The 13,787-nt window shown below is 38.9% G+C and overlaps 1 protein-coding gene across 1 annotated transcript; it reads left to right on the forward strand.

Annotated features, from left to right (window-relative positions):
* The first annotated feature begins 1,520 nt into the window (after window positions 1–1,520).
* Window positions 1,521–11,124, forward strand: PIGA (phosphatidylinositol glycan anchor biosynthesis class A). The gene is made up of 5 exons (XM_035542333.2): window positions 1,521–2,268; window positions 2,852–2,984; window positions 4,111–4,243; window positions 5,758–5,964; window positions 7,610–11,124. Exons 1-5 carry the CDS (start codon window positions 1,569–1,571, stop codon window positions 7,871–7,873), a joined length of 1,437 nt encoding a protein of 478 aa, XP_035398226.1. The 5' UTR covers window positions 1,521–1,568; the 3' UTR covers window positions 7,874–11,124.
* The last annotated feature ends 2,663 nt before the right edge of the window (window positions 11,125–13,787 follow it).

The following is a 13,787-nucleotide window of genomic DNA, read 5'->3' on the forward strand; positions in this document are numbered from 1 at the left end:
GGGCAGCCTGACCCTGAAGCAGGTTACTACTATAATTTACCAGGGATCACCTCCCAGGGTGCCGCAGCTGAGTACCTCCAAGTACTTTTCTCCTTTTCCTGGCACTACTTTGTGTTTTCCTAGATTTAATTTAAGGCAACCGTTTTACATCCAGGCTCCAGGTTCTGCTGAGAACTAGGATCCCGATGGATCCCTGGTCCTCTGGCTCTTCTTTCACAGCATGGAATCACAAAATTCAGGTTCTCACCAGGCGTTCCACCCAGGAGGAGCACTTGATGACAGGGTCAGATGTACCAATACCCGTCTCACCTTTCTCAACGTGGCAGAACATGGCAATGGGCAACAATTTTCTTATTCAGCACAATAATGTCTTTCAGCTCTTTCAGTCCCAGAATAAAGTGCCTGATTCCTTCCTCATTTTTTCTTGGGATCGGCACCTCCGATCTTTGTCCAGGCTTTAACCCAACCTGGAATCCAACCAGCACTGAAGCCTTGGTCAGCTCATACCACCACTCATGCGTAGGACATTTGCATAGGAGTGACGATAGAACAGAATCCGACAAAATTCACATCAGAAATGTTGGCGAGGAGAAGCAGTTGCCAAACATAATTGTAGGAGCATACAGGAAAGACATGAACAACCAAAGCTTGGTGTGATAACATCAGTTCTTGGCAGCCAACGGTGGACAAGCCAGTGTTGGAGGTGGGAACTGCTGATTTCAAAGCTCGTGGGAAGACCAGAAAGGCACAGCCGAGCGATGCCAGCTCCCGGCGACAGAGCACATCTCACACTACCCTGCTGCTTTTCTCAAACTCCCGGACTGTTTGTAAAAATGGTGGATTTTATTTTCAGTTACAGAGAAACAAAACTTGCAGCAAGAGGCTTGAGAATGTTTTGTGAGCTCCCGCTGTGACTGACAAGACCCAAAAGAAAATCAGGAGACTTATTATTATTTATTAACTTTACTATCATTATTTTTTATTTTGTGAGACACCACTGTGACTGACAAAACCCAAAAGTAAATCAGTTTTATTATTATTATTTATTATTATCATAGTTTTTATTTATTGTTATTATTTATTTTATAATAAATAATTTTACTTTATTATTTATTTTATAATAAATAAATTCCCGTTTCGTGCACAACCTACCCCAACAACAACCAAGGCCACTGGGCGAAGAGACGGAAAGAGGAGGGAAAACCCCGACAACTCCGCCCAACGGCCGCCGAGCGACCGTTGCGCCCGCCCCGCCTCCCTCCCTTTCTCCCTCCCGCGGCCGCGCGGCCGCTCCGATTGGCCGCTCCTTTTCCCGCGTGACCCGGCACCGGGCGGCGATTGGCCACGGCGGGCCAGAGGGGCGGGCCGGTCGCGCGGTTACCGTGGCGACAGCGGCCGTACCCGGAAACGGGAGGGCGGTGGGGAGCCCCGGTGGGCGGCTGGTGCGGGCGCGCGCGCACGCTCCCCCTCCCCTCCCTTGTTCAAGGGTGCCGCCCTCTTAAAGGGGCCGCGCCAGGCATGGCCGGGCCCGGTGGGCCCGATGGGGCGGCGGCGGTCGTCGGTCCGTGATGGCGCCTCGGCGCTCCCCGGGCAGCAGCGGGCCCGAAATGGCGGGCGGGGGGCGGGCGGCGGGGGGCGTCCCGGCGCAGAGCGTGTGCATGGTGTCTGACTTCTTCTACCCCAACATGGGGGGCGTGGAGAGCCACATCTACCAGCTGTCGCAGTGCCTGATCGAGCGGGGCCACAAGGTGCTGGTGGTCACCCACGCGTACGGCGGCCGGCGGGGCGTGCGGTACCTGACCAACGGGCTGAAGGTGTACTACCTGCCGCTCCGGGTGATGTACAACCAGTCGACGGCGACCACCCTCTTCCACAGCCTGCCCCTGCTCCGGTGCATCTTCGTGCGGGAGAGGGTGACCGTCGTCCACGCGCACAGCTCCTTCTCGGCCATGGCGCACGACGCGCTCTTCCACGCCAAGACCATGGGGCTGCGGACGGTGTTCACCGACCACTCGCTCTTCGGCTTCGCCGACGTCAGCTCGGTGCTCACCAACAAGCTGCTGACCGTGTCCCTCTGCGATACCAACCACATCATCTGCGTCTCCTACACCAGCAAGGAGAACACGGTGCTGCGAGCGGCCCTGGACCCGCGGATCGTCTCCGTCATCCCCAACGCCGTGGATCCCACAGACTTCACCCCAGACCCCTCCAGAAGGGATGACAGGACCATAACGATCGTCGTGGTCAGCAGGCTTGTTTACAGAAAAGGTAATGGGGGCTAAAACACAAGTCTATCCTCGTTATCACTTTCTATAGACTATGGGAAGAAAGGTCTTGGAGAGTTACCAGGAACATGGGATTTATGGCATGGATTGAAGTGGGACTTTCACTACTTCATGAGCTGACAGTGTTGGGCTTTTGTGTCTCTGCATTCAAGAAGAAGGAATCCACACTTTAGTTTGCACGTGTTGGATTTAGAGGTCTGTTTTTTTTCCAGCATTGCAGGTGCTGCAGTTTATGAAGTGAAAGGTTTGGCTTAAATGGAGGGTATGGTCTAGGCCCTGATCTATGTATTCTCTTAAAAATAATTCACCTGTTTTTTTTTTAATCAAGCAACATCAATTTAAGTCATTGTTCATCATATTTGTCTCCTAATAGATCACATATTGTTGTGGTTTTTTGTCTGTTTGTTTTGTTTGCTTTCTTTTTTCTTTTTAAGAGTTTTGTGTTCAGCAGTACAACTGTGCAAGAAGCTTTTCCCATCCTGAGTAGCGCTAACACAGTAGGCTACATCATGGTAACTTCTAAAATCAAATACAATAACAGCTTGTCCTAAATTCTGTTCTCTTAGGTATAGATTTGCTTAGTGGTATAATTCCTGAGCTCTGTCAGAAGTATCCAGAGTTACATTTCTTAGTTGGAGGAGAAGGACCAAAACGAATTGTATTGGAAGAAGTCCGGGAAAGATACCAGCTACATGACAGGTTTGTTCTATGCATGTTTATGATCTTTCACTGAACTTTAACAGTGGGAAAGACAACAACAACCACCTTGCTCGCTGCCTTCCTTCTCCTCCCCAAAAAAACAAACCCCAAAAACCTGAGGCTGGAGAAGATGAGAACTATTGAATGAAAGCACAGCAGATAGACCAAACGCTAACTGAGCACTTGCGGAGTTGGACTATGATCCTGCAAGTTGACCCTATATGAACTTTCATGTGAGTCAGAGAAAATCTGAATTAGACATCGATTTATTGTTTCTCTGAAATGTTGATGTTCAAATCACATCTCCTGGATTACCATATGGTATGAGGTGGTAGCTAGTTTGTGTCACTGCTGCTTTTAAGGATAACTGCTAATAATTTTGGAAGTTCCATTCTTGTTGACATCTCTCTGCTTTGCTTCATTTAACTTTTTTATTTCAATGTGGTACTTTTCAGGGCAGGACTTATCCAGTACCTGTCCTTATAGTGCTACAGAGGTGTTCCTCGGTGCTACTGGGTCACCAAAATGTTTCCATAATGCATATGCATCTGCATATTTCTTTGAGTTTTTGTCATTCCTCAAAGATAGTTCTATACAGGAAGCGAAAGGTTCTTAATTTTCTGTTTCCTGTTGCCTGTTCTGTACTTCAGTCAGTAATTCCTCCTTCTGCGCCTCCCTGGTATGAAAGATAAATTTTTTTTTGTTTTGTTTAGTATGCTTCCTTCATCCTCTTCTGGTTTCCCAGCATCTCTTCAAAAGAATAGGTCCTGATCACTGATATCTTAAATATTTTTTTGCCCTTGGACTTTGAGATTGATCACACCTCACACTGAAAATTCAGGTAGTACATCTAAGCAGAGAAAGAGTGATAAATCTTAATAATTAGCTGCATCAAGCTGTGTTCTCTTCCAGAAATAGCAAGCTCAGTAGCGGTGTTTTGAAGATGGTTACCACATTAAAACAATTGCTGGTCAAAATTTAGAGAAAACAGAACAAAGGTGTCTATGCTGCTTTTCTCTATATAGGCGTGTACTACTGGAACTCATTTTTTTAGTATATGCTTAACATTATATGGCATTATTACAGTACAAATCTAGTGTTTATCTTATATTTTTCTTATATGCAGGGTGCGTCTCCTAGGAGCCTTGGAACACCAGGATGTAAGAAATGTTCTAGTCCAGGGGCACATTTTCCTCAACACTTCCCTCACTGAAGCCTTTTGTATGGCAATCGTGGAAGCAGCAAGCTGTGGCTTACAGGTAAAAAATAAAGAAGAGAGACGATCTTAACTACCTAGAATGCAGGTATCAATTTTAAACAAACTTCATGATTAAATAATACGTGCTTGTAACATTTTATTTCATTTCATCTGAAGCTCCGTCTTTACAAAGGTGAGCAAATATTACCCACATTTACAGATAACCTGGAAGCTGAGACAGACTGGTTTATCGAAACTGCTTACGCTCCCAGGAGAAACTTGTACAGAGTTGGGAATACATGTAGATCTGCTAATTCTCAGATCTCTGAACAAACCAGACTGCCTCTCCAAAGTGCTATTTTGTATGTACTCCTCTGCAGAGTAAAGAGTGCTTGGTGTTCATGAAAGCTTACTTTGATGCTGCTTAATGAGGAGTTGCATGGGTGACTTTGGTCAGTCAGACATATTGAATTACCAGACTAAACCATTGTTTGACACCCGTTTCCTTCTTGAACCAAGATCTGACATACATTTTATTTATTTTTAACTGAATGCAGGGATTCAAGGTAGGAGAAGAGGGTTAGAGAGAGAAAGAAGATACTACAGTAATCACATTAAGAGCTCTTTCTGCCTAATATTCAGCTCAATTTACAAAGTGACAGCTAAAAGCAAAAAGAAATCAACAACCATAAAGAACTGAGATTCTCACATTTAAATCTAAAGAAACTTTTTATTTTTGAAAGACAGTACTGATACTGTCTTTCAACAATTAAGTACTGATCTAATTGATATTGTTATCAGTGTCTAATTGATATGGTCAGTGATGGGAATAGGGGAGAGAATTTGGGGTGAAACCAGGACACTTATAAACAAGAAGTATAGAAAACGTGAGGGGCTTTTTCCCACTCCAACATTTTTTCAGATTAGTTACTACGTATTTGTGGCATTCATTCGCCAGTCATTTGTTTTCGTCTGTATGGGTAGGAAAATTCTGTGGTTTTCCTACTGTTGCCTGCTGTTTAGAGATGATTAAAGAATACGAATCTTAGTAGTTTCAGTTTTCCCTTTAAAAACAGTAATTACTGAACTTCTGAAGAAATTCTTGTAAATGTTCAGTATCCTACAAATCATAAACTGAAGGCGATGTCATAAAATTGTCCTCTCCAAGTATAGGTAGCAGTTTTCGTGAGGAACTACGGAGAGAAGATCCAAAATGTAGTTACACGGATTTAGTTGTGTATTGTGACAAACACCTTTAGGAAAGATGTCTCATTAAACACACACTAGGCTAATCCTTCTGTCTTATGCTACCAAAGAATCACTCCGAACATTGCTAAAGGTAATCTGCTGTGCTAGGTCCTTTCTAGGGCTTAGACCTTCAGTTGACATATGCAGGTAAAACTCCCAAAGCTTGATAGCAGTCTTTGCCTTCATGGCAACCAGTCACTGGATTTTTTTTTCCCCCTCTTCATCTTCAGTGCTGAATCTAAACAATCTAAGCAGTGTAATAGCAATATCTTCTCTGGACTTTATTGCTATGCAACATATGTAGTATTTCTTCTGTTTCTTTCAAAGGTTGTGAGTACAAAGGTTGGCGGGATTCCTGAGGTGCTTCCAGAGAATCTCATTATTTTATGTGAACCTTCTGTGAAATCATTGTGTGATGGTCTAGAAAAGGCTATTGCCCAGCTCAGATCGGGAACGCTACCATCTCCAGAGGCTGTTCATAATAAAGTAAAGACGTTTTATACATGGAGGGATGTAGCCGAGAGAACTGAAAAAGTATGTATAATCACTTTTTTTTTTTTTAATTCTCTTAAAGTACGTTTCTGAAAAGTGGTTTCTTTGAAACATTACTGTGTGTTCTTTTTGTAATTCTTCAGTTTAACTTCTGAATGTTTTCCATCAAACATATGGTTTAAAAAAAGTTCACAAAATACTTCCCGTTTCCCAAATACTTCCCATTTTGTTGTTGTTGTTTTTCCCCTATTTGTATTTTTTCTATTACATAACTATTGGTAGGTATTCTGAAGAACAGCCTAGACCTTTAGTTACATTTCTACTCATATTTTTTTCTCCCCAGAGTCTTCACAATAAGTAGCTCTTCTGGCATAGCTGGAAAACATGCTGTGTAAGATATATGAAAAGATAGAGTTCATGACACAGTTTTGTCTGTGGCATGCTAATGAGTGGTTTAAAATGATGCGAAGTAGCGTAATGCCAGCAGACATAGCTGAATATACATGAGCTATGGATGTAATGAAAATAAATTATCATGCTTTTGAAATCATATTTCAGAATTAGAACTGTGCTTTGGTGTGAAAACTCCGTCATTAGCGAGGAATATTAACTGCAATAATTTATTAACTCCTGTGGAGATATGTCACTTTTGACTTCAGCCCCGGTGTTTTAGACAAGAGAGTAGTTGAAACAGATACATCTTAATTGCATTGTACTGTGACTCAGATACATATCTCTCTTACTAGTCTACTTGAAGAAGCGTCATATGCAACCAGTTTATCTGATCTTTTTCAAGTACTGTCAGTACAATTCATCTTATGATTTTTTAAGCTGCAAACAGTATTTCAGGTGCAAAGTTTTTATAGAAGTTAGTCTAGGTTTCCATTTCTTTTAGAGCCGTTCCCTAAGAAATGAAACCAAACTTGGTGAAGGGAAATATTAGCATAACTGGAAGAAGGATTCATAGAACTTATGTTGTACAAAGGAGAGTTGTTTGTTGGCTCATCGCTGATGTATTTGTAAGATGAAATCTGTAATGTTCTCAAGGACAAAACTCTTTTGAATGATTTAAGTCTTGAGTCATGTATAGTAGTTTTCTATTCTATGAAACACTGGACCAGTGGTTGTAGTTAATACGTATATTGTCACTAATACCATGTATTTGCTTTCCGCATTCATTAAATTTTATCATACTAGTGTTTCTTTAAATAAAAATCAGAATCCTATTCTGATTTGCTAGACTGCTCAAATACAGATATTGGAAGATTGCCCACCCAGCTATGTGTTCATCCATCTTCGTGTTGAAAATCTCGTAACTGCGTGTTCAGACTCAGTGCTTGACTGGTGTGTCTAAGAGATTAGAATCCATTCCATTAATTCAAAAAACTCTCTGTAACATTAGATTAGAGGCAAATTATGCTGTCTTTCTATCTAGTGAAATACTCTCGAGGGCTGTCATAAAATAGAAGATTTCTTTTCATTTTTCTCCTTAACCACTGCGTAAATTCTTTAAATTTCTGGAGTACTCATAAATCATTTTAAACTTGCAAAGCTTTTTGTTGTAATATTTGTCACGTCTAGTTGTTAGGAATAGATACTGTATTTTGCACACTGACAACAAAGCTTGATTTTTGAGGTAGAAGCAACATCACTCTTAAGATTTCACTCTCTCTTTTCTCCTTTTTAGGTATATGAGAGGGTTGCAGGTGAAAAGGTTTTACCAATGAATGAGCGACTTGACAGACTAATGTCTCACTGTGGCCCAGTGACTGGGTATATTTTTGCTCTTTTTGCTGTTCTGAACTTCCTCTTCTTGGTGTTTCTGAGGTGGATGATTCCAGATTCCATTATTGATGTTGCAATAGATGCCACAGGTCCTAAAGGTGCATGGACTAAACAGTATTTTTCTGGGAAGAAAAGAAGAGTTAAAGAAGAACCTCCAATCTCCTAAAATGCTCCAATGGAGAGAAAAAATGCATCGGTTCCTAAAGGTTTTAAAGCTTGCTGTTAGAGACAGTACTTTTCAAATTCTACGGTTTCTTTCTGAAGTTCTTTGAAAGAAACTTGGTTAAATGTGCTACCTCAATTTAGGATTATGTTTTAATTTAGTTTTGGATTCTTACAAGTATATGGACATCTCTTTTGCACTTAAAGCTGGGGGGAGAACGTGGATTTTTACATGTGTCAAGAGCCTTTGAGACAAAAATATTAAATTTTTCTCTATAACTTGAATAGTACGGACAGTGAGTGTAAACTTTTGTGATATTTGGAAAAGCAAAACACAAAAATTACATCAGTTTACAGTAGTCCCTGTCAATTCCTGATATTTACTGTGATTTTTGAGACCTATTTAAAAAAATTAAATACTGAACAAAACATACCTTTTCTTTCCTAAGATGAAAATGACACTTGAAGGTAGTCATACTAAGAAATTTCACAGTAAAAATTAATTTACTGTAAATTCATTATTACCATGGAAATTTCAGAGACTTAGTTCCAGCAGTTGTGTCCCAGTGACAATGTTTTACGTGCACAGCAATATTATTTTGAAGTTTGTCCCTAATGAAAATTAGATCATTCTGTTGCCAAATCAAAACTCCATAAAGAACTTCTGATATTCTCATCACAAGTATCCTGTTAACTAACACATATGAAAGTGAGGTGAAGCTTATGTCTTTTTTTTTAAAGCGCATAGGTGGCTTTTGTAAAAATACATAGGTGAAGGAATGATGTTACTTAGATTAAGATGATAATAATTAGCCTTCAGAATCAGCTCAGGCCTGAAAACACCTCCAGCAGACTATGCCAAAGTATGAAGTAACGTGTGTTTGTGTGTGTGTGTGTGTGTGTCTGAATGAGAGAGAGAAAAAAATTTGTGAAGGGCTTAACAAGCCTCAACAAGCACCATCATATTTTCTCTCGTGTTTTTTTTTTTTTTTTTTTTTTTTTTCTCCCTCCTCCCTTCTCCTTTTGTTCTCCTGCTTTTGACGTAAATGGCATTTCAGTCTGTCTCTGGGAGGGACAGTGTTTAGTGTGCATGATTTCACCTAGACCACACCAGAGACACTGTCAGACAGGTCCTGCAAGTTAAATCTGGGGAAGGCATCCCTTAAATGGAAGTAACCAACAGATAGGCTTTTCTTGAGGGGAAAAAAAAAAGTTCCTTGCGTCTGGTAAGTATATCAGTAAGTAATTTATAGTTGGAACAACAGGCAGCAGAATGTACAAATGTGAGAGGAGGCAAATTTCTCTTGTTTACATCAGACAACCCTCAAACTACCCCCTGCCTAATGCCCTGGGTTAATTTCCCTTTCAAGCATCACTGAAGACTGAAAGTCTTATGATTCTATGACCCTGAGTATTACGTATCGTTGGCCAATGTATTAATATTTAATCTGTGCAATATGAAAATACTGTTTTCAAACCCTTGAAGGGTAGTATTTGAATCACAGCTTCTGTCAATATCATCTTGTTTCTGTAGAGATATATTTAATTTATGACATTTGATAATTTCATTGAACATATTTTCATGAAACTTGGAAAGGTAATGCGAAATACATGCCATATACAAAGTATTTTCTTTTGACAGAATTTTTAGCCTTTGTTACGTGAAGTACAATATGCATTGTCTTACAACTTGAATCATTCAAACTACATTAAAGATTGAGGTTAGCTAAAATGGTGCCCCACATTATTGATAAATGGGTGGAATAAAGGTAATATTTTACTTTTTTAAAAGTTACATTTTTATAACAACATTCTAGTTTATAACAAATTTTTAAAAATGCTATTACCATTCCAGGAAATGATGTATTATTTTTTTAATCATATTTTGTTGTTTCTGGTTTATTTCTTCTTTTTTTTTTTCCCACATCTACAAACACAGATTTAACCATGACAATCTATTCAAAATGCTTCTGTTTTTTTTTTCTTTTGTGGAATATTGTGTACTTATGAATAACGTAGACAAACCTTGTTTTAGTCTTGTATAATTTATAGTTCATTGAAATGTTGATTTCCTTTTCAATATAAAATGGGTATTTTTCATTAATATGTGGGAACATACAATTAAAAAGTACAGAAGTATACTCCATACTGCTGCTTTCCATCACTGGTGGTTGGACTTATTCTGATAAAGGTGATGATTAAAAAAATGTTTTACACAAAGAGAAAAACTTAACCCCTAACTGGTTTAACTATGAATATACTGTTTCTCAAGTAATACAACTTACATTGTGCTTAACTCTTGCAGGACTGATTCACTTGCGTACTTCATGCAGTAGAGTAAGGGATGATGTCACTGTCACTCAGTCATTTACAGCTTTAAAAAGCAGCAGTGGGGAAAATGGAAAAGTTTTTAAAAAATAAAGTAATCACAATAATAAGAAACTGAGCAGAGATGATGCATCTATTTTAGGAATACATGTTGAGAAGTGAATAAAAATTTAATAAATCTAAAATGTTTTGGTTGTGCTTGTAGGAATGTTTGATGATTGGGAAATACTAAGGAAGTGTTACCAAATAGATGATGATACTGAGTAACATCTTGCATAGAGCAAAGCCTCCTGTGTGGAGGAGGAGGGAACACCCAAATCCTGTCTATACAGAAGCTTCATTGCTGCTCTTCATAGAAGGGACCGGGTAGTGCACTCAGAAGTGTTTTAAACTGCTTTATTTTAGTGATGAAAATCTTGCATTGGTTGGTAATGAAATTGTATCCCACAAGTACAAGGAGAAATTGTGTTTCCAATGCGTTATACACAGACACTGTGAATTAAGGTATAGACAGCATGTTGATAATGGAAAATTGTATGTAAAATCAGAACAAGTACCCAATGAACTATGAATGTAAGACTCACTTTATAAACTGTGTTTTAGATGATCTGGATAGATCTGTAAGAAGATAACTGCACTGTAATGAACATATCTTTTGTGATCAACATTTTATGCATCTTTAAAAAACAAACAAAAACCCCACAACTTATTTTTCCCCTTTTGATATTTACTTTGCTTTGCTAGTCCTTTTATTCATATCTACTTCAGCTTATAAAAAATAAGTGTAAAATTGCATCTTTTTGATGCTCCAGCTAAATACAGACTTACTTTATTACTTACTGTAAACAGATATAAGAACAATTGATCTCAAAAGAAAATGGTTTTACAAACATTTTTAAAAATAAAATACTTCTTTTAAATATTTTTAATATATTGCTTGATTTGCTATCATTAAACTGCTTTTGGCATATTTGCTGCATATCTTTCACAACACTCAGTAATACACTGACTTGTATAGGTTTCTAATTACCCTAGCACTGCCATAGTCACTTGGGTGAAAGGCATATATTTGTTGTTAAAGGAATACAACTAAAGGCAAGATGCAGTTATCCACCTGAGTCTACCATTTTACTGGAATTACGGATTTTTCCTGTAAATTTAACAGGTAGGTTGGATTTTCAGGCTCTGACTTGTTTCAACACTGGCATAACTCTGGAGATGATATTTGTGTGGGATTCATTGAACTTTGCTGTGTATCAGCTGGTTGTCTAGTACGTGCTAGCTATTTAAGCTTGTTGTTTAACCAGAAGTGACGGATGGAATGCATCTAGAGGGTGAGTCATCCTGTGCTAGCATAGGTGTTGGAGACAGACAGAAGGAAATTAATTACCTGCTGGAATTCCTTCTTTTCCTGCTGAGAGAGTAGAAGGAGTTTAGATAACCAGAATTTGTGGTGCGATGGGCTATGGTTAGGTGAGATGAATCCTACACCTACCTGCTTGTTTGAGAGCAACCAGTGAGTCACTATATACATGCCTTTCAAAAAGCAGGGGTGTTGTAACTGTGCTGATCTAAGAATGCAATGAGGCAAGGCTTGCATGGGAGGCAATATCATTTATTAGATCAAACTGATAGAAAAAATAGCTAGGCTCTCTAGAACATATTCTTGTTCAGATCTCTTCTGTTAAAGTGATAATTTTTTTTTTATTATTTTCAATTATCTCTAGTTGAAAATATTTGATAGTCAAGCTTTCAACTGAATACGTTAGAGATACACTGCGGTAATTCAAAGACTGCCAAGCATAAGAGTAGACTAACTCCTCTTTAATTCTTCTTTGAGAGGAGGTTCCCTCTAATCTTTATTCTCTTGCCAAATTCTTCAGGTCACATCTGACATATTTCTTACTCTTGGCTAAAGTTAAGGTGATCCATAATAAAAAATGAGTTTTCTTCTAAACTTGGACTGTTTTTTCTTTTGTGCTTATTCCTTACAGACTTCTAAAGTAAGGCTATATAAAAAATAACTTGCCGGTTCTTCAGAGGATCTAGCTAACCTACTATTCATTCACCATGTCATGAGAGTTCTACTGAAGGATTAACACATATTCTGGATATTTTGATATGACAGTTTGGTAATTTCTGTGGCTGAAAGCTATTCATGGAGTGGTTTAGGCATGCTGCCAAAGTTCTCAATAAGACATATTTTCTCTACCATGTGCTGACTTGCTCAGTCCAGCCCTGTAGCCTATTGGTAAATTGCACAATCCATCCTGTTCAAAACACAACTGCGACAAAGCAGTGAGGGAGATGATGTTCCTGTTTCTGCGTTGTGCTCTTCCATTGTGTTACACCTCCTCCGCCTATGTTCTGTTGCTCACCCTCCTTTAGTTTTAGAAATGCCATATGTTTCTGAGCAATCACACCAGATCTTGCTATTGCTTGCCTGACTGCCATCTTCACCAGAATTAATGCTTCCCACCATGCTTTTTAGCTGCCTTCTAAAAAATGACTCTAAATTCAATGCAGTCATTTTCCTGGTGTTCTTATGCACTGTAAACAGGTTAAGAGATTACATGAGTTTTTCTCAGATGACTCCATCGTTCAACTAAAATCTTTAGTAAGATTCCAACTTAGGATATTCTATGATTATCTAATATTTTTCTAGGGTTAACTGATAATTCTTTCCCTCCTTCTTTTGGAGGTCACCTCTGCTAACTTCTTTTTGTTTCTCAGTTGAGCAAACTTAACTATATTGGGAACTGTAAGGAACTTGGTTCCTTAGCTGAGCTTGTCTTGCCATGTAATCAGTATATTCAGCTGTCTTGTCATGTTGCAAGCATGATTAAAGTGACCAAAACTTGGTGATTTTCCTATCTTGGATTCATATGTATTATGGTTTCTACCAGTATATTATATTACCGTGGAAGGAAATTTTCACTTAATATGTATGTATTAGTACAAACGTGTTATTTTTGTTTAATTCAGAATTTTAGAAAAATGGTTTCACTTGAGAAAAAAAAAAAAAAAACTTGTAGGATTTTTTTTTTCTTTCCAGTCTGTCCACACATTTTTTACAGAATTCTGGTGCACCTCAGAGGGCAGAGTGCTGTAGACAGCAAAGTACTAAGCTGGTTATTTTTTGCTACAAAACAATTTGGATCTTAAGTGTCCAGGGTAATAATTTGCTGTAAAATTTACTTTTGCATATTCACCAGCTCCTTGGGATGTCCCACTCTTTCCTTTGATAGTTATGTAAGCCGAAGGATAGGAGAACCTGGGTGCAAGGAGGAGATATGAAGAAAAAAAAAATTCTCTCTCCTGCCATACTTACGGAAAAATAGCGATGAAGAAACATTTAAATGGAAAGGAAATGGGGTGTTCTACAGACATTCACATAAGTACATGCAGAAAAAATAGTCTGTTCTCTATGGAAGCCATGTGTTCTCAGAAAGAAAAAAGGGAAGTTAAAAAAAGGTGTCTGTTTTTTAGTTTCAAATATTACACCTCAGATTCAGTGATGGATAATATAAAAATATTTCTGTGCTTTCAAAACAGTCAGATGCTGGTTGCAAGGGATATTAATGGACACC

Source organism: Cygnus atratus, chromosome 1, assembly GCF_013377495.2.
Source record: "Cygnus atratus isolate AKBS03 ecotype Queensland, Australia chromosome 1, CAtr_DNAZoo_HiC_assembly, whole genome shotgun sequence".
NCBI classification, from domain to species: domain Eukaryota; kingdom Metazoa; phylum Chordata; class Aves; order Anseriformes; family Anatidae; genus Cygnus; species Cygnus atratus.